This window comes from Phaenicophaeus curvirostris, chromosome 1 (assembly GCF_032191515.1).
Source record: "Phaenicophaeus curvirostris isolate KB17595 chromosome 1, BPBGC_Pcur_1.0, whole genome shotgun sequence".
NCBI classification, from domain to species: Eukaryota; Metazoa; Chordata; class Aves; order Cuculiformes; family Cuculidae; genus Phaenicophaeus; species Phaenicophaeus curvirostris.
Window position 1 is genome coordinate 164,951,533 of NC_091392.1, and position 22,649 is coordinate 164,974,181.

At 44.7% G+C, this 22,649-nt stretch overlaps 1 protein-coding gene across 1 annotated transcript in view; it reads left to right on the plus strand.

Moving 5' to 3' along the window:
• Window positions 1-4,146: 4,146 nt before the first annotated feature.
• The window catches only part of MYCBP2 (MYC binding protein 2), a 184,012-nt gene continuing 165,509 nt past the window's right edge, over window positions 4,147-22,649 (plus strand). The window contains exon 1 of the mRNA XM_069879988.1: window positions 4,147-4,388. Within this exon, the coding sequence (XP_069736089.1) occupies window positions 4,147-4,388 (242 nt within the window). The remainder of the gene's footprint in view (window positions 4,389-22,649) is intronic.

Below are 22,649 nucleotides of genomic sequence, written 5' to 3' on the forward strand. Positions count from 1 at the left end.
ATATGCAAGAACTGCAATAAATTGCATCACTTTCATCGGTTTGCCAGCACTTAGCTTTGATGGCACAGGCGTTAAGGTGGCTACAACAGCATTAGTGCAGAAGAACAAACTTGAGGTGCCAGGCAATGTTACAACAGAAGACAGCCCATTTGTCAGGCAGTGTGTGTTTCCTGAAGGAAAATTTACTATTCAGATACAAAGTAGCAGCTTGCAACAAACCAAAAATAAGTTAAAAGTAGGGAGTTTGTTGGGTTTTTTCTGGTTTTTGCCTGTAGGAATTATTTTACATAATCCTTAAAAGAGGAGCCAGAAAGACTTATTACTCTCGTTCTCAGCGGAAATGTAGTTTGGAGGTAGTTAGCACCATAAAACATGACTCCTGTTTTCTTGTGTCTCCTTTTATCACTGCTGGCTTATTATTTTCTTTTCAATTATAATGATTATAATTGAAAGCCTTTTATGCAGATACTATTTTAAACACTTCTTGGATGGGATCTGATGCTTCTAACTCCATTCAGAAAGTAGCTTTTTCTTCAGTGGTGGCACTAATCTGGCTCTTTCTGGTACCTGGGCAGCTAGCTTCGAGAAACTCTGTTTGAATGTAAGAGTTCTGACATCCTTAGTTCTCTGTAAAGAAGTACTTGAAACCTGGCCTGAATGCTTAAGCATTGGTGGGCAATATGTAGACTTAAGAAAGATGACAGTTGAATAGTTCTCTTATATTTGCTGTTATGGAGAGTGAAATTATTAGTGAAAATATTTAACTCTATTCAGACTCAGCAGAATTTCAGGCTTTACTTACACCCTCTTTTGGAGGGGAGAGGGAAAAAAGAATATATGACAGCACACCCCTCTTCTGGATGACAGTTTTCTGCAGACTGCAATACAAGCTGTGTTTGTCATGCAGAGATTTTTTTTTTTAAGACAGGTAGTCTGGTCGGTGTAAAGCAGTAGAAAGTGTGGCAAAACTGCAGGGCTGCTGTTCTGACAGATAAAAACCAACAATGTAAGAAAGCAAGCTAGGTGAAACGAGGTAACCACAGAAAGGTGGAGGTTAGAAGGGATCGCTGGAGCTCATACAGTCCAACATCCCTGCTAAAGCAGGGTCACCTACAGCAGGTTGCACAGGAACAAGTCCAGGCAGGTTTAGAACATCTCCAGAGAAGGAGACTCCGCAGCCTACTTAGGCACCCTGTTCCCACACCCCATCATGCGCACAGTAAAGTTTTTCCTTATGTTCAGTTGGAACTTCCTGTGCTCCAGTTTGTTCCCATTGACCCTTGCCCCATCGCTGGGGGGGTATGGCCCCATCCTCTAGACATTCGTCCCTTAGATATTGGCCAGCAATGATGAGATCCCCTTTCAGTCTTCCCTTTTCCAAGCTAAACAGACTCAGGTCTTTCAAGTGGGAGTAGGAATGCCTCTTATCCTCTAAAAGCAGGTACAGTATGCTGGAGCCAGCAAAGATTATTTAAGGAAATTTTAGTCTAATGCGACAACTGGCTTTAGTGAACGTTGCACTAAGTAAGAAAGCGTGAGTGCTTATTCCTCCTTGAAAAGATCCTGCCTCACATTACAAAGCTGACTGAAACAGGCATGGAGCGTTGGTACATCGTGGCTTAGTTACTGCCATTGGCCATGCCAGACTTCTTGCACCCAAGCTATACACTGATGCTCTGGTGTGGTGCTTTATGGCAACGCAATGAGCCTGCAAGGGCTGCCCCCATTAAAAATGGGAGTTTCAATGTCTCGTCCACCTAAAGACACCTAGAGGTGCTGTCAGGTCATGGCTTGGATGGGTGGACTCTTCACTGGGTAAAAAAACCTAGCTGGATGGCCAAGCCCAGATTGCTGTGGTGAACAGAGCTAAATCCAGTTGGCAGAATCACAAGTGGCATTCTCCAGGGCTCATTGTTGGATCCGGTCTTGTTTAATATCTTTATCAATTATCTGGATAAGGGTATTGGGTGCTCCCTCAGTGAATTAGCAGACGATACCAAACTGGGCTTTGTTCAAGGATAGGAAGGCTCTAGAGGGATCTGGACAGGCTGGATCGATGGGTCAAGGCCAACTGTATGGAGTTCAACAAGGCTGACTGCTGAGTCCTGCACTTGGGTCACAACAACTCCATGCAATGCTGCTGGTTTGAGGAAGAGCAACTGGAAAGCTGCCTGGCAGAAAAGGACCTGGGGGTGCTGGTCGACAGTGGCTGAAAGTGAGCCAGCAGTGTGCGCAGGTGGCCAAAAGGGCAAACAGCATCCTGGCTTGGATCAGCCATGGGGGGGCCAGCAAGAGTAGGGAAGGGATCGTGTCCCTGTATTTGGCACTGGTGAGGCCACACCTTGAATCCTGTGTTCAGTTTTGGGCCCCTCACTGCAGGAAAGATGTTGAGGGGGCCAGAGCATGTCCAGAGGACGGCAATGGAGCTGGGGAATGGTCTGGAGAACAAGTATTATGGGAGTGGCTGAGGGGCCTGGGATTGTTTAGTCTGGAGGAGGTTGACAGGAGACCCTTTGGCTGTAGTGAGGTGGATGTTGGCCTCTTCTCCCAAGTAACAAGGGATAGAACAAGAGACAGTGGCAGCAGGGGAGGTTTAGACCGGGTATTACAAAAAATTTCTTTACTGAAAGAGCGGTCAAGCATTCTAACGAGCTGATCAAGGAAGCGGTGGAGTCACCATCCCTGGAGGTGCTCAAAAAACATGTGACTGTGGCACTTCGCCACACGGTTTAGCAGGCACAGTGGCGCTGGGCTGATGGTTGGGCTGGATGATCCTGGAGGTCTTTTCCAACCTTAAAATGATCTCACAACTCTCTCAATTCTACGCAACAGGACATGCGTGTGCTGAGGATCGGCTCCACTGTGGGCACGGCTTGGTAGGGTGGGACACAGGGCATTGTTTTGGCAGGGAAGGCACAGTTTTGGGGGTACACACATTTTGAGGGGAGGGGGACATGGTTATCATAGAACCACCAGGTTGGAAAAGAGCCACAGGATCATCGAGTCCAACCATTCCTATCAAACACTAAACCATGCCCCTCAGCACCTCATCCACCCGTGCCTTAAACACCTTCAGGGAAGGTGACTCAACCACCTCCCTGGGCAGCCTGTTCCAGTGCCCAATGACCCTTCCCGTGATTTTTTTTTTTTCTAATATCCAGCCTGAACCTCCCCTGGAGAAGCTTGAGGCCATTCCCTCTTGTCCTGTCCCGTCACTTGGGAGAAGAGGCCAGCTCCCTCCTCTCCACAACCTCCCTCCAGGTAGTTATAGAGAGCAATGAGGTCTCCCCTCAGCCTCCTCTCCTCCAGGCTAAACAACCCCAGCTCTCTCAGCCGCTCCTCATAAGGCCTGTTCTCCAGCCCCTTCACCAGCTTTGTTGCTCTTCTCTGGACTCGCTCCAGAGCCTCAACATCCTTCTTGTGGTGAGGGGCCCAGAACTGAACACAGTATTCGAGGAGCGGTCTCACCAGTGCCGAGTACAGAGGGAGAATAACCTCCCTGGACCTGCTGGTCACGCTGTTTATGACACAAGCCAAGATGCCATTGGCCTTCTTGGCCACCTGGGCACACTGCTGGCTCATGTTCAGTCGCTGTCGACCAACACCCCCCGGTCCCTCTCCTCCAGGCAGCTTTGTCTGTCTGTGTGTGAGGGGGACTGATCCACCGCACGGTCCCGGCCCCGTGCAGCAGGTGCGCGCGCGCGGCCCCCTCTGGCGGGGGCGGGGCGGGCGCGGCGCATGCGCGGCGGGGGCTTTGGGAGGAGGGGGGGGGCGGGCGGTGGCTGCTGCGGAGAGAGCGGGGCGGTGGCGGCGCCGCAGAGAGGGGACTCCGGGGTGGAGGGAAGGGGGGGGGCGTGGCGGGAGAAGCGGCCCCGCCGGTCTCCGCCCCCTCCGTAGCGCTGTTTGTCGGGGGGGGGGGCGGGGCGGGGAGCGGCGGGGCCGTCCCGGAGGCGCTGCGCGGAGCTCGCCCGGGAGAGCGGGAGCCACCGCCCCCCCCCCGCCTCCCCGCCCTCCCGTCCCGTCTCGATGAGCCGCGGGCAGGGCGGCGCGTGCGGGCTGCCCGCGGCCGGGCCCCGGCGCTGAGGGCAGCGGGAGCCGCCGGCGCCGGGAGGCGGCGCGGCCGGCAGGGGGCGGGCGGGGAGGGCGATGAGCGCCGCAGCCGCCTCTGCGGGAGCCGCGGCCGAGGGCGGCTTCTCCTCCTCCTCCTCCTCCTTCTTCTCCTGCCGCATGGGGCCCGAGGAAGGCTCGGCGGGCGGGCTCGGAGCCTCGGCGCCGGGCTGCCGGGGTCGGTACCAGCTGCTGCTGTCCGGGAAGGCCCTGGCCGAGCGGTACCGGAGGATTTACACGGCGGCGCTGAGCGACCGGGACCTGGGGAGCCACCCGGGCAGGTAAACGAGCTCCGTCCCCAGCGAGGAGCAGCCGCCGCCCCTCCCCATCGCCGGGCTGGGAGCGGCTCGCTTGGCTTTATTACCCCCACCAGCACCTTTCCTTTTCCCTCGCACCTTCCTCCCGGCCGCCGCCCTCCTCCTCCTCCTCCTCCTCCTCCTCCTCTGCCATGCGGCCCCCGGGGAGCAGGGAGGGGGCGGTGATGTAACCCGGCGGCTGCCCAGGTGCCACCCCCCCCGCTCCCGTGCAGAGGGCGCTGCCGCCGCCCCGGGGCGGGAGGAGGAGGAAAAGGAGGAGGAGGAGGATTTGGGAGGTGGAGGGGGGTTACCTGTACCCGCTCCCCCTTCCCCCATCGCGGAGGTTCCGTCACGCCCTGGGTGCCGCGGGCTGAGCGAAGTAAAAGCCTCCCCGCCGCTATCCTTCCGGGAACGGGAGCGTTTTCCTCGCCGTCTCCATGTTGAGACGTTCGATCCGCTCCCCGCCCCCAGGAACGGGGGAGCTCCCGCTGGGTCGGGACCTCGAGTGCTTCGCCCCGTGTCGGAGCAGCCGACAGCCGCCCTGCCTTATTTTGCCTCCTCTTCCCATAATCGGCCTCGGTGGCTGCGGGGAGGCTGCAGGCGGGGGTTGGGAGGGGTTCCCCCGCCCCCCTTTCCTCTTTCCGTGGATGGTGCCCCTCGGGGCTTGCTTTATTCTTACTCCTGCTCCCCATTGTTTCCCTCCGGAGGTGGCTGAGGACGCGGGTGACACGAAAACGACACCTTCTTGCGTCCCCAGCCCCTGCTGGCCTTGGGCTGGGATGTGGGTGGCCAGACCGCGGGGAGAGCTTGGGAGTGAAGTTTGTAAACGGCTGTGGAGCCCTGGGTGGCTGCTTCCCTCGGTTTGGGGCTTTTTCTGTCTGGCTGGAACAGCAGGGCTTCTTCCTACCACAGGAAGACTTTGTCTAGGAGTGGCGTTAGCAGAAGCTAAAAGAGTCACTTATGGCAAGTGCTGGAAACGTGGAGGTTTCCACATATTAACATTGGCATTTGACATCTTTGAAATTCCCGAGCTCTTTTCACAGTGTATGATGAGGAAACTGTAGTTGTTTTATTCCACATATAGACCTGTGAGAGTTTTCTTACCTTATATATTTCTTAGTACAGTGCTCATGCTTTTTACTTTAAATTGTCTCCTCCTGCTTTTGAGTAGCCTTCCAGTACTAAAAGGGGCCCTACAGGAAAGATGGAGAAGGGCTCTTTATCAGGGACTGAAGGGATAGGATAAAGGGGAATGGTTTTAAGCTGAAAGAGAGGAGATGTAGATAAGAAATTTTTTGCTGCAAAGGTGGTGAGGCACTGGAACACGTTGCCCAGGGAAGTCATGTATGCCCCATCCCTGGAGTTGTTAAAGGCCAGGGTGGATGAGGCTTTGAGCACTCTGATCCAGTGGAAGGTGTCCCTGCCCAAGTCGGGGAGGAGAGATGAGGTTGGAACAGGATGGTCTTTGAGATCCCTTTTGACCCAAACCATACTGTGATATCATTCTGCAACTGCAAATGCTGAGTGAAAGTATTTAAATTTAAGGAAATCAGCTGTGTGATTGCTCCATGGTGTTCAGATGTTTGTCTTGAGTTTAGTCTATTTTTTTTTAAAACTGTAGCCTGAATTTGTTGTGTCCTCCATGTTTCAGGATAATTCAGCTGGTATCTCTTGTACTTACTATTGTAGAAAATACAAGCTTAAGGTGGATGTAAATGTTAACGTTTCTTTTAATTGACGTTCTTAAAATAATTACTTTTAATGCCAAGGCAACATAGATTGCATTATTTTGGACTTGGTTTCTTATTAGTAGGCTCTTACGAGAATGCTAGTTAAAAGAAAAGGTGACATTTGCAGTTGCTGTACACCTTTATTCTTGAAGGCTAGATTTAGTCATTTATCTTGGCTGCATTGTGTCGTCTTAAAGCAAATAAAAGAAACCAGTCTCCTCATATAGAGGAAATGGGTTATATTAAGCTATTGGCAAGTGAATGACAGGTAGTTAATATGGGTAAATACAGACAGTGTGTATTGTAGGACTTCTGAGAGGAGGAATATTCAATAATCGGGTAGTTGCCTGCTGTCTCTTTCTACTCACACCAACATATCATGTACCAGACTGACAGCAGACAAAGTAGTCCTCATGATCTCCATCCTTTCTCCATACTAGTGTCAAAGTATTCCAGTTTAGGTTTTGGGAACTTCAGCCACCTGGTTATCTTAAGCAGAAACGGTCAAAAGTGCTTTTTTACAAAAATGGTAGAGGTCCCAAATGCTCTTCTTATCTAAAGAGATGCTCTGAAGGAATTTAACTGCACCTGGTTGCTACAGTAGATTAAATTTATCTGGCACTGCTATTGGATGTTAGGATAATACAGTTTATAGCAAGTCTCGTAACTGGATATTTATCTGTGTAAAATCTGAAGCCTCTTAATCTGTCAGTGAGAGTGCTTGTGACTAGAAAAACATCTTGAAGTAGCTTAAAAATCTAAGCAAATTGGTTCATGAACATGAATAAAATTCTTCCTGTGCTCTGAGAAGACTAATTTGAAGAATGATCATGCTGTCTGCTTGCAGTGTGTCGACGCAGGTGTTTTTTTGTTTGAGGTCTGCAGAATTTTACTTGCCACTTCATGTGTTGTGACCAGCACCTGTCTCAGTGACTGCTTTCATTCCAAACCTGACTTTCATCTTTATGAAGAACTAGAAAGCTGTATGGAAATGCTCATGTGTAGACGAGGAAATTAAACATTGTGGAGGTTCTCTGAAAGTCACAAGTAAGGTTAATTACACATTCACAAGGTGTTTGTGCTGGCTGAAGTGATGAATATCACGTGTTGTGTAGGATGGGGGAATTTGCTTTGAGCAAGAACTAGCGGTGCTTTGCATTTCCTCATGTGATGTTGACTGTGGAGTCAGGGACACTTTGGTCTCCAGAGGGGGTGGTTCAGTTTTGGTGGTTGTTCCCCCTGCCACGTTGACATAATTATTTATATAGTCTCTTGCAGTAACAGATTAGAGACTTGCTCTGGGTTAAAATTAACTTGGCAAAAACGGTCTGTTGTAATCCAGACTAATTCCCTGTTCTGGCTTTACCTTGTGATCATGCTTGTGACAGCATGAGGTGAAGGGTTGCACAAAGATCCATGTGCTGAGAGGCTTGAGCAGAGAAACTGCTGGTTTTGTCACTAGTGCCAGCCTAACAATTTCATGAAAGGAAACAGAAAAAACTAGCTAGTCCTTCAATTTAAGGTACACTCATTTTTGCTCAGATAAGTGTTAAGAATCTGTTACACTACAACTAGCAGTGGGAATTTTACTTGTCAAGTCAAGATGGGCTTGGAAGATAGATGTACTGAGTGTGCCTGGTTTAGTTTCTCTTCTTTGTGACTACTGAAATGTACAATGATGACTAGTAATGGCATAATGGCTAGCGTAGTCCTGAAAGTCTGTAAAACACTAGTAAGAAGTGTGAGCCTCTTCAGAGGGCAGGTAAAAACCTGGTGTTCTTGAAGCGTCGTTCCCTACGCTGGGTTCTGGGTGGATGAAGCTGAAAGTCTGCTTTGTTGCTGGAGGAATGTGAGTTTAGTTGCGTTCAGTTGTGAAGCTCTGTATTTGCAAAGAAAGGTATTTCTGATTCTCACATTTTTGCTGTCTTCAAATACAGTTTTTCTGTTATATAACTTTATCCTAAAAAATGTCCACCCCAGGTCTGGAGAGACCTTATAGCAGCCTTGCATTTCTTTAAGGGAACTTACAGGAAAAGCTAGAGGGATGGGCTCTTAATCAGGGAGTGCAGTGATGGGGTTGAGGGGTAATGGCTTTAAGCTGAAAGAGGGGAGATTGTAATTTAATATTAGGAAGGCATTTTTTACTGTGAGGGTGGTGAAATGCTGGCACAGGTTGCCCAAGAAGTCATGGATTTCCTATCCCTGGGGATGTTCAAGGCCAGGTTGGATGAGGCTTTGAGCAACCTTATCCAGTGGAAGGTGTCCCTGCCTGTGGCAGGGAGTTGGAACTGGATGATCTTTAAGGTGTCTTCCAACCCAGACCATTCTGTGATTCTATGAAATATCAGTTGGGCTTAGTGTCTTGAGACTTTTTTGTCAAATATGGTCAGATACACAAATCTGTAAAGGCTTTAGTATAGCCTGTTTAGTAATGAAAATGTTCATTGCATCATTTTGACTAATGTGACTCTAAAACACTCTAAAATGGCAGTAATTTCATACTTGTGTTTCATACAAGTGTTTTTCATCTGTTCTACAGCTTATCAAAAGTGACCTCTAGTAGGAAGATCATCGCATCATCTGTAGGAGACCATCTCAGCAACTGTAAAAGTAGCATTGTGCAGATCTGAGAATCATTTCTGACTAGATTCTTCTGTGGTTCCACTTACACTTCAAATTAATTGTGAGAACTGCACCTGGGTTTCTGTAATAACATTAGGTATGAGAAATGCAGCAGTATTTACTGAATAATATTCAATATTGAAAATCCTTGTGCTCCTTACTAAAGGGAGATGGCTTACTGTGCTTGTCAGGTACATAATTTGTTTGCTGCATAAAGTTCAGTAAAAAACATTATCTCAATTACTTTAAAAACATTAACCATCTGAAAATAGCAAAGCTTTTGTGTAGTTACTTTTTTTTTTGTCCATTACTTCCTTATTAGTGTTGCCATTTTTTAACTTAGATCCTTCACAGGAGAAAAGCTACTGTTTTTCTTGTGGGGACAACCACCCCCCAGCAAATCTAGTGTTGTGAAATGGCTTGGTTGAGTTCAAGGAACATTTCAGTGATTATTGGAATGTAAGGTTTCTGCTATTAACCAGAAATCAGATGGATGTTTTCCCAGCCATTTTGGCTAAATGCAGCCAAATTCCTTTCGTGTTATGGTGATTCATTCTACTGGATGATAGAAGAAATTTTTGGATGTAGGCCAGGTCATGCACGCTCATAATCGTAAACTCTACATTCTCTGGTGAATACAGATCATTAGGTTAGTCTTTAGGCTTTTCAAAATTGACAGAGAGATTCCCTTCTCTTCCTTCTTATGCTCAGTAACACAATGCTTATTTGGCCCTGGTATATTTTAAGTATTTGTAAAAATTTATTGGAGAGACACTACTGCTCTGTAGGTGTCTTCCAAGTGAAATATTCTGATCTAGTCTATTCTGTGGTTTTTGGTTCTTATTTTCTATAAATGTCATTTTAGTAAAAAAATAATAAAATAGTTTAAGTGCTTATGTAAATTTAAAACAATATTTTTTTTGGAAAATCAATGTGCTGTTGAACCTGACAGTGAGGTAACCTGGGCATTAGAGAAGCTTGTCTATTAGAGTTGCTGTCTTCTGCAGGCTTTTTAGCTGCAGAATAGTAATGTTTTAGTAGTGTATTGTGCTATTGGTTAATACCGGTTAATGACTAAAACCATGTATTTTTACTTATCAGAACATAAGGTAAAGAAGATAAGGAAAACAATTTTAAGTAGTTCTCTTAAAAATCTGTAGTAGTTGCTTAGTCTAACATGGCTTGTACTTGTGCAGTGTTGGTGTAGACATAATAATAGAAGCTGGAAAGAAGCTAATAATATGTTGAGAGGCTTAAGATGTTTATTTATATGTTTATATAAATATCAAAATTTATAATTTATCAAAATATCACCTTTGTCTTTTGTGGTCATGCATCTTCTGCTTCTTTCAGAAGGGGAGAGTGTAGTTTGGGAAGGAATTGGTGCATGTGATGGGAAAACTCCACACAATGTGATTCTTCCCCTTTCCCCCCCTCCTTATTTGTTTTGGATTATGAAATAATACTGTGTGGAACCTTTTGCTCTTCAGTTAAAAGTTCAATAATAGGCCAAATGGGAATTGAACAGAAGTTACAAAAAACCATTAAGCTACTTTTTTTTCCCCTATCAGAATACGCAGATGTGAAGGTGGCAAGTAGCAACACCTGTGGTGTCTGTACTGTTAAATAGTGACACTAAGTATTCATCTATGGAGAGGATTGAGTTGTTCTCTGCATAATCAGTTTGTTACTCAAACATTTGTACGGGGTACCTAACAGTTTAGCAGTAATATCTATCTATAGAAAAGCTGTGGAGGGTCTCTTTATCAGGGAGTGTAAAGATGGGATGGGGGAACAGTTCTAAACTGAAATAGGGGAGATTTTAGATTAGATATTGGAAAGCCTTTTTTTTTTTTTTTTTCTCCTGTGAAGGTGGTGAGGCAGTGGCACAGGTTGCCCAGAGAAGTCATGGATGCCCCATCCTTGGAGGTGTGCAAGGCCAGGTTGGATGAGGCTTTGAGCAACCTGATGCAGCGGAAGATATCCCTGGCTATGGCAGGGGGCTTGGAACTGGATAATCTTTAAGGTCCCTTCCAACCCGAACTGTTCTATGATTCTTGTGGGTTTTGGCATTGTTGGTTAAGCCTTTTTAATGTTTGAATGGTAATTCTCTCTTTTTCAATTTCCATTACCTGCTCTTAGGATGTGTTTCAATCATAGGTAAGGCCTTACACGGTTTTCCTTTATTGCTAGATTAATCTTTGATGTGTGGTGACCTCTTGATATTGTTGCCACCTTTGAGGATCTTGGCTGTTCAGTGTGTTCCAAAATACCATATTTAATTTGTTTTTACCTTTTAAAATAGTTTACCCTTTCTGACTGCCGGAGTGGGGGGATACTGATGCAGCTGTTTGTGAGAATATGGTTGTAGGTGTTGGTGTCTCTACAGTTGCAGAATTCTTAATAGCGGTAACGTATCTGACTTGTGTATTGTCATTACACATGTTTTGAAGTTTTAGTCATTAAATCTATATGTGGCCATTGCATGTTTTTCTTTACTGTGGATCATGGAGTCTCTTCCACTGTAAACCAGCAGAATATTCAAGCAATGTTCGCTGAAGTTCTCAAGAACTTGGAAATTTAGTGTGCAGACATAAGAAAACACAACTTCCGAGTAGGACAGGAGAGGAATCAGCATTTTAAATTTACAATGGTTGTGGTTTATTGTACTTAATAATTTTTTTCTAATGTATTTCAAAATGACTACAGCTGGCAATTCAAGGAATAGTCAAAGAGTTATTTTTGCTTAACTGAAATTGGACTTTGCTTCCAGTTTTTAAAGGTGTATGGGGTTCTCTTGGCAGTTTTCAGATAAAGCCTGCTTTCCTGTTCTCTGTAATCTTCAGACTTTAATCTGTGTCTCCATGGGATTCTTACACCCACTGCTTTGAAACCATCTGCCTGTTTGTTCTAGTTGGTTTGTGGTGGGGTTTTGGGGGATGCTTCTTTGTTTTTAAACTAAGAGGAAATGGCAGTTAAAGTTTCGATTTCAATTCTGCTCTCTGCTCTGGCATGCTGATGGTCTGTTAAGGTGGCAAATAAAAAGCAGTTAAGGTTGGGCTGGAGTTGGAGCAGTTTAAGACATTAGCGTTCCTTCTTGCTGGCTGTGTTCATTGTAGTAGACGTGCTTCCTGCACACTTAAATTTTATTTTGAATTTGTGTTTCTGCCATGTTAACCACCATTCGTGGGGGGATTTGTTTTGGGTTTTTTTCCCATATTATGGTCTTCTTCCTGGCCACAATGTTTTGAAGATGCCTCTTTAGTAAATCCTTCTGCTGATGCATGACTACATATGTGTCACCAAACCCATCATTTAAAGACTATTTATGTCTTTATAGAAAGCACACATGATAAATCAGTAATATAGTCTTTCAGGCAGAAGCATTTCACACAACTTCTGTTTACTTTGACACTTGACCCCTTTCAGCATCTCTCAAGCACATACTTGCATTTCTGTCTTTTTCTTTCTTGCCTTGCTTGGCATAAGTACTGCTTCGCAGTGAGGTGCGGGTTGGATGGTAGTTGTATAATTAAACTATGGCTTTACTATTGTAAATATACTCTTCTGCAGTCAGGCTTTCTCAGCCAGTTCCTACCATTGTGTACCTTTAAGGGGTGAATACTAGCACTTAATGCAGGAGAATGGGCTTCTTTATGCTCTCAGTGGCTATATTAAGTTATATCATTTCTGTACATTTAGATGTAATGTTTTGTATGTTATGAAGCATATTAATAGGCTTAATATGCTTTTTTCTTAGTAGCAAGTGTTTCATAGTAAATAGCGTGTTGAAGCTCATTGCGTCCCTTCAGACTGAGGAGTGTGCTGATAAGCCTAATTAGGTTTTCTTGTTAAAACCAAACAATGCTTCTTTCTTTGCATGTAGTTTATCAGTGACCACTTTGGCCTGAAGAAACTGTGAGACTTCCTTGTCTTTTGTTATTAATTTACAAAATCCATATCTATACCAGTTGTACTCCTTAGAAAAGAAACAAAAATTCAGCTTCCTTGTCCCCTAATAAAACTGCAGTCGTGTGATTAGAATAGTGCCATTCCATATTTTCATTTGATTCCCTTAACTTTCCTTCACTTGTGTTCCCAAGCATAATTGTCTAAGGTTAGTATTTTTTGTATTGAGATTTTTGAGCTCGTGAGAATTACTTCAGAGATGCTATGAAAGAATGTTGCGGTTTAACCGCAGCAGCCAGCTACGCACCACTCAACTGATCCATCCTTCCCACAGCAGTGGGATGGGGAGGCAGTTGGAGGGATGAAAGTCAAAAAACTTGTGTGTTGAGATAAAGACAGTTTGATAGGTAAAGCAAAAGCTGTGTGGACGAGCAAAGAAAAAGAAGGAATTAATTCACTGCTTCCCATCAGCAGGCCGATGTTTAGGCATCTTCAGAAAGCAGGACTCCATCACACATAACAGTTACTTGGGAAGGTAAGCCTCTTAATTGTGGAAGTCTCCCTTTTCTTCTCCTTCCCCTCAGTTTCTGTTGCTGAGCACAACATCCTGTGGCGTGGAATATTCCTTTAGTCAGTTGGGGCTGACTGTCCCACCTGTGTCTACTCTCAACTTCTTGTGCACCCCTAGCCTGTTCTGCTTGCTGGTGGGGTGAGAAGCTGAAAAGGCCTTGAGTTTGTGTAAGCCCTGCTCAGCAACAATGAAAACATCCCTGTGTTATTACCGCTGTTTCCAGTACAAATCCAAAACTTTCCAAGACCATACAGCTGCTCTGAGGAAAACCAGCTCTATCCTAGGCAAAGCCAATACGAAGAGAAAGTAAAATAAGGTCAAAAAGCATAAACCCGTTGTACGTAGCTTAAAGAAATTAAGTTTTTCAAATGAAAATAATTGGCAGCCTCTAATACATCCTGCAGGGCCATAGTATTTACATTATTTTGATCATTATCTCTAACAGTCTGAAAAAACGTCTAGCAAAGAGTTTTAACCTTCACAGAGTAAAACCCTGAACTCTTGTTTCACTTCTCCTTGTTGCACTTGATAACGTCACTCATCTTTTCTACTGCTGAGCCTTTAAGCCAAAGACTGTTACACAAATCTGGGTCCAGTCATTTCCATTACACTGAGAGGAGCTCGTTCTTAATTAGCTTGTTTTCCTGTTTTTATTAGTTCAGCCTCTTACTTTGATTATTTCACCATGAGTTATGGGTATTGTTACTTATGACATATATCTTACTTGCTTTTGCCTTTTTTTCTGTCCCACTAGCCAAAGCATGATTCTTTTTAACAGATGTACTTATGTCTTCGGTATGTTTGTATGTTTTCAGAGTAGTCATGCCTCTTCCATTTCTCTTCAATCAATCCTCAATCCCATTGTACTCCTGGAATATAGTGTTATGCAGGGTGGATCATTGACAGCTGTAAACTGATGAGTTTTCAGTTATTTGCAGGAGGTGGTTGTCCGCTGCTGTTCAGTGAAGGCAACATAGAATCTGTTTGGTTTACTTGTGATGGTAATCACTCATACTGTTACACTTACAATTCTTCCTAAACTTCATGGAATGGAGAGACCTTCCAGTACTGAAAAGGGGCCTACGGGAAAGCCAAGGAGGGTCTTTTTATCAGGGAGTGCAGGGATAGCATAAGGGGGAACAGTTTTAAGCTGAAAGAGGAGAGATTTTGATGAGATATCGGGAAGAAGCTTTTTGCAGGAAGAAGCGTTTTCCAGTGGTGAGGCAGCTGGAATAACCTCTTTCTTTCTTAAGCTTCCAAAGTTTTGTGTTTAAAAAGAGAAAAAAAAACCCACCAAACACCTAGTTGTTTAAAAAGTTATTGTGATATTAAAGAGAACACAGATTGATGTAAGAAGCTTGAAAAATACTTCTGAGTGACAAAACTGAATTCTGAATGGAAAAGATATGCAGTTTCAGCTCACAAAGTGTAGTACATTAAAGTCCCAAATGAACAAGCAAATAGCAAGATGATGTTGTTCTTCTGAATCAGAATGTGCGGGGAGGAGTTCCAGAACACAGTAACATGGCTGATCTTACCCATCTTCCAGGTGCTTGTTGTCTTAAGTATACATAGCTCTGTTCCTCTCCAGGAAGTGTTCTCTCAAATCCATCAGTTTCCTTTTGTTTTGAGTTCTGTCAACCGTTTCAGTTGCCTTAGAAGCCCAGTATAGCCTGTCCTACTGATCTGCCTCTGTTTTCTTCTGAACATCTCTTGATTGGATTGCAGTTGATATTCTTTACCCTGATTTACAGATTTAGATGATAGGCTTTTGATGATTTTTCCATTTGTAGATACACTACTTAGGCCCTGAATTCCCTTTTATATTGGCATGGATGACAATACACATCAGAATGCTTGTTTATATTTCAGAGAAGATAGCACAAAAGCTGGTAATGGTTTGGAGGGCATACACATGGCTGTCAGAGTGACAGCTCAGCTCACTTTACTAAAAATCAGAGTTACTCAAGTGTTAGATCTTATTCCTACCAAACAAAGGCATTAGAGGTCATCTGAGGATAGAATCATAGAATGGTTTGGGTCAGAAGGGTCCAGTTCCATCCCCTTGCCATGGGCAGGGACACATTCCACTGGATCAGGTTGCTTCAGTAATAATCCCAGTATTTTTTGGTAAGAGATACTGTCTGGGCAGGGAGGGCAGTTGATGTTTTTCACTTCAATTTCAGTAAGGCTTTTGACACTGTTTTCAAATAGTATCCCCAGGCTGACAAAGTAGGAGTTAGATTAATGGCCAGCGAAGTAGATTGAGAACTGGCTGAATGACTGGGTCTGTCATCAGTGACACGAAGTCAAGCTTGAGGCAGGTCATCAGTAGTGTAGTCTAGGAGCTGGTACTGGTGCCGGTACTATCTTCATTGATGACATGGATGTTGGAGTAGAGTGTGCTCCCAGCAACTTCATAGGTGGTACAAAACTAGGAGGAGTTGCTTGTACCTCACATGACTGCATCCCCATTCTGAGGGATCTGGATAGGCTGAAGACTGGGACCGAGAGCAATGTCATAAAATGCAACAAGGGCAGATGTAGGATCCTGCAGCAGGGAAGGAATAACTCCAGGGAAGCTGACCAGCTGGAAGGCAAGTGTGCAGAGAAGTAGCTTGGTGTGCTGGTGGACAAAAAAGCCAGGCAACTTTGTAGTTTGGTGGAGGGATATGTGCAGGCTGAAGAAGGTGCTCTCTGCTCAGCAGTGGTGAGGCTGCATCTAGAGTGTCACATTATGAGTTTCCCTGTACAAGAGAAAGACAGACACACTGTGGAGAGCCCAGTGCAGGGCGACGAAGGTGATTAAGGGTCTGCAGGCTGAGAGCTGGGACTGTTTGGCCTGGAGAATTGAAGGCTCAGGGGTAATCTTGCCAGTGTGAGTAGGGAATGAAGATGAAGGAGTCAGTCTTCTCAGCAGTGCCCGCTGACAGGACAAGACGTAATGGGCACAAACTAAAAGTCGTGACACTCCTTTTGAACCCAATAAAGCACTTCTTTACTGTGGGAGTGGTAAAGCACTGGCTGTCCAGAGATATTGTGAAGCTGCCATCCTTGGAGATATTTAAAACCCAGCTGTACATGTTACTGTACAACCTACTCTATCTGACCCTGCCTGAGCAGGATTTGTCGTAGAATCAGTCACAGAATCACAGCATGGTAGGGGTTAGAATGGACTTCTGGAGGTCATCTGGTCTACCTCTCTGCTCAAGCAGGGCCACCTGGAGGCAGTTGCCCAAGACTGTATCCAGACACCTTCTGAATATTGGCAAGTATGCAAGACTTTACAACCTCCCTGGGCAGCCTCTGCCGGGGCTAAGTCACCCTCACAGTGAAAAAAGTGTTATCTCAAGAGGTCCATTCTAACCTGAATGATTTGGTGATCCTGTAGTTATTAGGAAAATGGGCTACAAAGATAAAGGATCTATAAAGCGTTGGAAGAGGCTACCTAGGGAAGTAATGGAGTCAACATCTCTGGCGATGTTTAAAAAAAACCCCAACAGTTTAGATGCAGCACTTCAGGATATGGTTTAGTAGGCACAGTGTTGTTGGGCTGATGGTTGGACTGGATCTTCTTAGAGGTCTTTCCCAACCTTAAAGAATTCTGTATAGAATCACAGAATCATAAAAGGTGGAAAAGACCTTTGAGGTCACCCAGGCCAACCATATATGTCCACTACTAAGCCATATCCCTAAACGCTTTATCTACCCGTCTTTAAAATACCTCCAGGGATGGTGACTTAACCACCACCCTGGGCAGCCTGTTCCCGTGCCTCACAACTCTTTCAAAGAAGGCATTTTTCCTGATGTTCAAACTGAACCTCCCCTGGTGCAACTTAAGGCCAATCCCTCTTGTCCTATCACCTGTCTCTTGGGAGAAGAGGCCAACCCCCACCTTGCTACAATCTCCTTTCATGTAGTTGTAGACGGTGATAAGGTCTCCGCTTAGCCTCCTTTTCTCTAGGATAAACAACACCATGTGAGGTTTAACTGTCTACTGACAGGAGATGTCACAGAGAACAGACACGGAGTGCTAAACCATCAGTTCTTGCAGCAGACCTGTGTTGCAAGATGTAATCCTTCTCATACTGGAAACATGTATTGGACCTCCACACTGTAGCTCAGCAACTGTAAAGTGAATGTAAAGGGAACTGTAAAGGTAGCAACAGTTGCAGTTTGTAATAAATAAAAGCTACATTTTTGTCTTAAAGTTCCTGTAGGGGAGGTATGGTAACCAGAACCAAATGTAGTTAATACGTGTTGTAGAGTGTTTTTAAGCTGTTTTAAAGGTCTTGTGAGTATTGTTGGGATAGTGGGCAGGTGTCTAGGGGTCGTTAGTCCCCAGTCTGGGGATGTTACTCCAAAATTCCTAGCTTTCCTCTTCTGTAACCTGCCTTCCACCTTTTTTGGGGGGTAGGGATTTGTTCTCTTTTTTTGTTTTGGCAGCAGATGTCATATTCAAACTTCTAATGTTTCACAACAGGCACAAATATGGTTTGCAAGCCAACTGCAATGCTACTGAGCTATTTGGCTGTGACTGTGGCAGAAGCAGTAGCTGCTACTTTTCCTATCCTGCCTGCAACTCTGCAAAGAGGAAGGAAGGGTCAGTCAACTGCTTTAGAGAGATACTTTTCATGGAGTGGTTCACAGAACAAGTATTCTCTTGTCAGAGATACCTTAAAACCCAAGAATGCTCACCAACAGCTACAGAATTTGGTTTGCAAAAGGCTTTTTTTTTTTTTTTAAGAGTCCTGTAGAGGTTGTTGCCACGTTATAGTGAAAAGATTTAGATGAGTGTGTTTATTTCTTCAGAAATGTATGTTCTTGCTTTTTTTTTTTTTTCTTTTTCTATTGGTGATTTGTAGGGTAAAATTTTGAGTCAGTTTGTAATGGAAGTATGTAGCATAATATGTACTCTGTTTACATGCGTATTTCACAAAGCTTGCCAATATTTTTATGTTACACTGAGAGTTTATGTGTATTTCTATGGAACATGTTTGTGTGCCAGGTTTCAGTTAGTGTATCTATGTATTTTATTCCCGGTCAGCTATGCTATGGCAAGCCTGTTTGGAAACTTGACTGGTGTTATTGTGGGTAATAGGGAAAATGACGCATTAAAAAGCTTTTGGTGGTAAATTTGTGTTGGTGAGAGTTACTTGGAATAACCCACAGATAAGCTGAAAACAGAATTAAAGTCAAGTAGTATAGGTTGGACTTGAGGCATTTTCTGAGCATCTCTCATTTCAGTTATAGATGTATTCTCAAAGCACTTATCACCCTTAAGTGACACATCTGTGTGCCAGCTTTTTAGAAAGTATGTAGCTTTTTGATTCTGCAAGTTGTTTCCTTAGGGTTGCTTGATGGGGCATGTTGTGAGGCATTTCCTCATTGTAGATGTTTCGGATTCTTGGCAGCTGAAATAACAGTATTGCAGAGATTCCGTTGAGGTTGGAGAAATCAAAAGGCATTTTCATTGGAAGGACACTTCATGCATAGCTAAATATGGGAACTTTTGTACATGGAGACTCCGAGGAGAAGTAGTTTCTTTCAAGAAAACGTATTGCTCCAGTTCAGGGGAGTGAGGCTGCTGAAGATTGTAGCTTCTGTAAGTGCAGAGAGGTACCGAAGTAGGGAATTGATAAGACAAGCTGCAACTTTGATATGTTATACAACAATATTCAGTGTTTGCATTTTGTCTCTGGTACCTCTTCATCTCCTTGCCAACACTCAGACTCCATGTATTTTTCTTGCTGTTTAGTTCTATGGTCATAAAAACCTCTTCTGTATCTACTGATTAGGTCGTTAAAGCTCTGCCCATTTCCCTTGCTTTGTTTCTTATCATTGCAGACTCCCTCATGTGAGCTATTACTTGTTTGTCCCAGACTCTTATTGAACTTTTTCTTTACCTTTGTTTTTTTCTTTGGCTTTATGTTTGCCAGATGCTTTTCAGTTGTTAACGGCAAGTCTGGATGCCCTGTAAAAAAAGATTAAAAAGCAACTTATTTCTTGCAGTAAGGGAGAGAATGCAGTCCCACAATTTTGATATCTCTTTTGAGCTTCAGATGAGCCTTGATAGCCTTTTGTTCTTTAGTGTTTCCTTACCTGTGTTTTGAAGCCCTTATAGCTGAACTTCTGTAGGAACAAACCAGTGAACAGGAAGTTTTCTGCTGACGAGTGCACTGGTATTTGTCAGCTGTGATTCTCCATTATTGTGTCTGATTTTAAAATGCCCTGAAGCCAGATGACAAATTAACAGCTGTTCTGGAGCACTTTGTAGGATGGAGTAATTGGCATGGGCAATGGGTAAGCCCAGCAGAGGCGGATTGATTTATTACAGAATCATAGAATCATAGAATAACCAGGTTGGAAGAGACCCACCGGATCATCGAGTCCAACCATTCCTATCAAACACTAAACCATTCCCCTTAGCACCTCGTCCACCTGTGCCTTAAACACCTCCAGGGAAGGTGACTCAACCACCTGCCTGGGCAGCCTGTTCCAGTGCCCAATGACCCTTTCTGTGAAGAATTTTTTCCTAATGTCCAGCCTGAACCTCCCCTGGCGGAGCTTGAGGCCGTTCCCTCTTGTCCTGTCCCTTGTCACCTGGGAGAAGAGGCCAGCACCCTCCTCTCTACAACCTCCTTTCAGGTAGTTATAGAGAGCAATGAGGTGTCCCCTCAGCCTCCTCTTCTCCAGGCTAAACAACCCCAGCTCTCTCAGCTGCTCCTCATAAGACCTGTTCTCCAGCCCCCTCACCAGCTTTGTTGCTCTTCTCTGGACTTGCTCCAGAGCCTCAACATCCTTCTTGTGGTGAGGGGCCCAAAACTGAACACAGGATTCGAGGAGCGGTCTCACCAGTGCTGGGTACAGAGGGAGAACAACCTCCCTGGACCTGCTGGTCACGCCGTTTCTGATACAAGCCAAGATGCCATTGGCCTTCTTGGCCACCTGGGCACACTGCTGGCTCATGTTCAGTCGGTTGTCAACCAACACCCCCAGGTCCCTCTCCTCCAGGCAGCTTTCTAGACAGACTTCTCCTAGTCTGGAGCACTGCATAGGGTTGTTGTGCCCCAAGTGCAGGACCCGGCATTTGGCCTTGTTAAACCTCATGCCATTGGACTCAGCCCAGCGGTCCAGCCTGTTCAGGTCCCTTTGCAGAGCCTCCCGACCCTCCAGCAGATCGACACTTCCACCCAGCTTAGTGTCATCCACAAACTTGCTAAGGGTGCACTCGATGCCTTCATCCAGGTCATTGATGAAGACATTGAACAGGGCTGGACCCAGCACTGAGCCCTGGGGAACCCCACTTGTCACTGGCCTCCAGCTGGATTTCACACCATTTCCCACCACTCTCTGGGCCCGGCCATCCAACCAGTTTTCCACCCAGGAGAGTGTGCGCCTGTCCAAGCCAGAGGCTGACAGTTTCCCAAGCAGAATGCTGTGAGGAACTGTGTCAAAGGCTTTGCTGAAGTCCAGGAAGACCACATCCACAGCCTTTCCCTCATCCAGCAGCCGAGTCACTTTGTCATAGAAGGCGATCAGGTTGTCTTTCTGTAATTGCCATGCCCTTCCTCTATGTGATCACATGTCAGATAGATAGATGGGTTACCTGTTAACAGAAGACAAGGGGGGAAAAATAAAAAAAGCATATTGTTGTCATCTATAAGAAGAGTACCTCCTGGTTTTCTCCGTGGCTGGAAACTCTTGATGTGGATCTGATAGAAAATGTAGCTTTGCCTTATAGTAAGTTGAAACATTTGCAGTTGGTGAGGAAGACAAGACTAGAGAAAGAACAGGCTAGAAAGTAGTTGAGTATTTTCACAAGGGTGGTGAAATTTCCCCCTAGAGTGTCTGGAGAAACTGGCTGAGGCGATTTCAGAGCTATTAGGAATTACCTTGGAGAATTCATAGATGATCTATAAGGTTTTAGAAGACAAACAGGAAACCAGTGCCTGACTGAACAAAAAATGGAAAAAGGAAGACTCGAGGTACTCTAGAACAGTTTCTGTTGACTACATTTCTGAAAGTACTGGGAAAAGTATGTGTTATATAAATCAAGGTAATAAATTAGACAGAAAACAGATTTAACATGAGCCCATTTTGGGAAATGTAATACTTAGCCACTATTAATGGCTGTCTAAAACTAATTTTTAAAAACAAAAAAACAGGAAATAATTAGTATTTCACCAAAAGAAATCTTAATTTTGAATGCTAGACTTGTTCTAAAATCAGGTGATTTTTGAGTTTGGACCCAGCGCTGTATAGTCTGTATTTCCAGCTTGGAGCTTGCTGTGAACTGAACCAAACCTGTGGCTATCTTGGTGTAGCAGAGCAGCTAGTAGAATACCAGAGCTCTGCCTCTGGCCTTGGGCCTGCACCAGACAGATAGAAGTGGACTCGATGATCTTAAAGGTCTTTTCCAACCAAGCGATTAAGTGAGAAAGGCTGAGGCCCCTGTTGTCTCATTGACTGGGATGTAGCCTTCCTAAAAAGGAATTTTTGTTTGTTGCCTTCCACCTGTCCATTTGGCTACTCCTGTTCTAGATGGGACTACTGTAAGGTGGATTTTAAACTAGGCAGCAGATGAGGCTGGAGAGGTGCTGCGGAATGGCCGGCTGCCAAGGCGGGAGCAAGGGAGAAGAGGCACCTGGATCTGTCCGAGGTCCTGAACTGTTCAGTCTCCTCACTGACAATTCTAGTGTTGGGACTGAGGCTGTAGGTGAAAAAGGCCATAGGGGACGCAAAACTGGGAAAGATGACAGCTATACTGAACATAATAACATCAATAAAGGCTTAGTGTCAAGAAAAAAATCATTAAGCACATTTAAAATCAAGAGTGAGTAAGTGGGCAGGCACAAGTTCCTCGTGACAGGTTCTGTATGTTGTATGGCATTATAAAGTGAGTGTGATTCAGTAGTGTCATGCTGTTGGATTGCTTCTGGTTTGTTTTTTTTAGTTTCCACAATGCATAAGAGAGATTCCTTTGTGCAGGAAATGAAGTAATTATTGACCTTTTCTTTGCACTTCAGGATTGTGGGGCTTATTTTGTTTGTCTGTCTTTCTCCTCTTCCCCCCTCTGCCCCTCCGACCTTTGTTTTCTCAACAGGGATTACTACCTAGGAATATGAGAGAACGGTGAAATTAGACATCAGTGATGTAAATGGTCTGTGGTTTAGGCTGAAGCAACTGAGATTGCTTAATTGGCAGAAGGCTCATTTCTTTTCAGAATTGAAATAAATTCCAGCTATCCTTGGAAAAATAAAAAAAGGAAACAAATTGTTTTTTTTCCTACAATGAAGACATGAAAAAATACCATTTAATTGCCATAAGGGCAATTTAGATAAGATCTTACAAAGAGCTTGTTAGTATGATTACTTAGGATATAGTGGTAGTGTGATCATTGAAGGTGTTTTA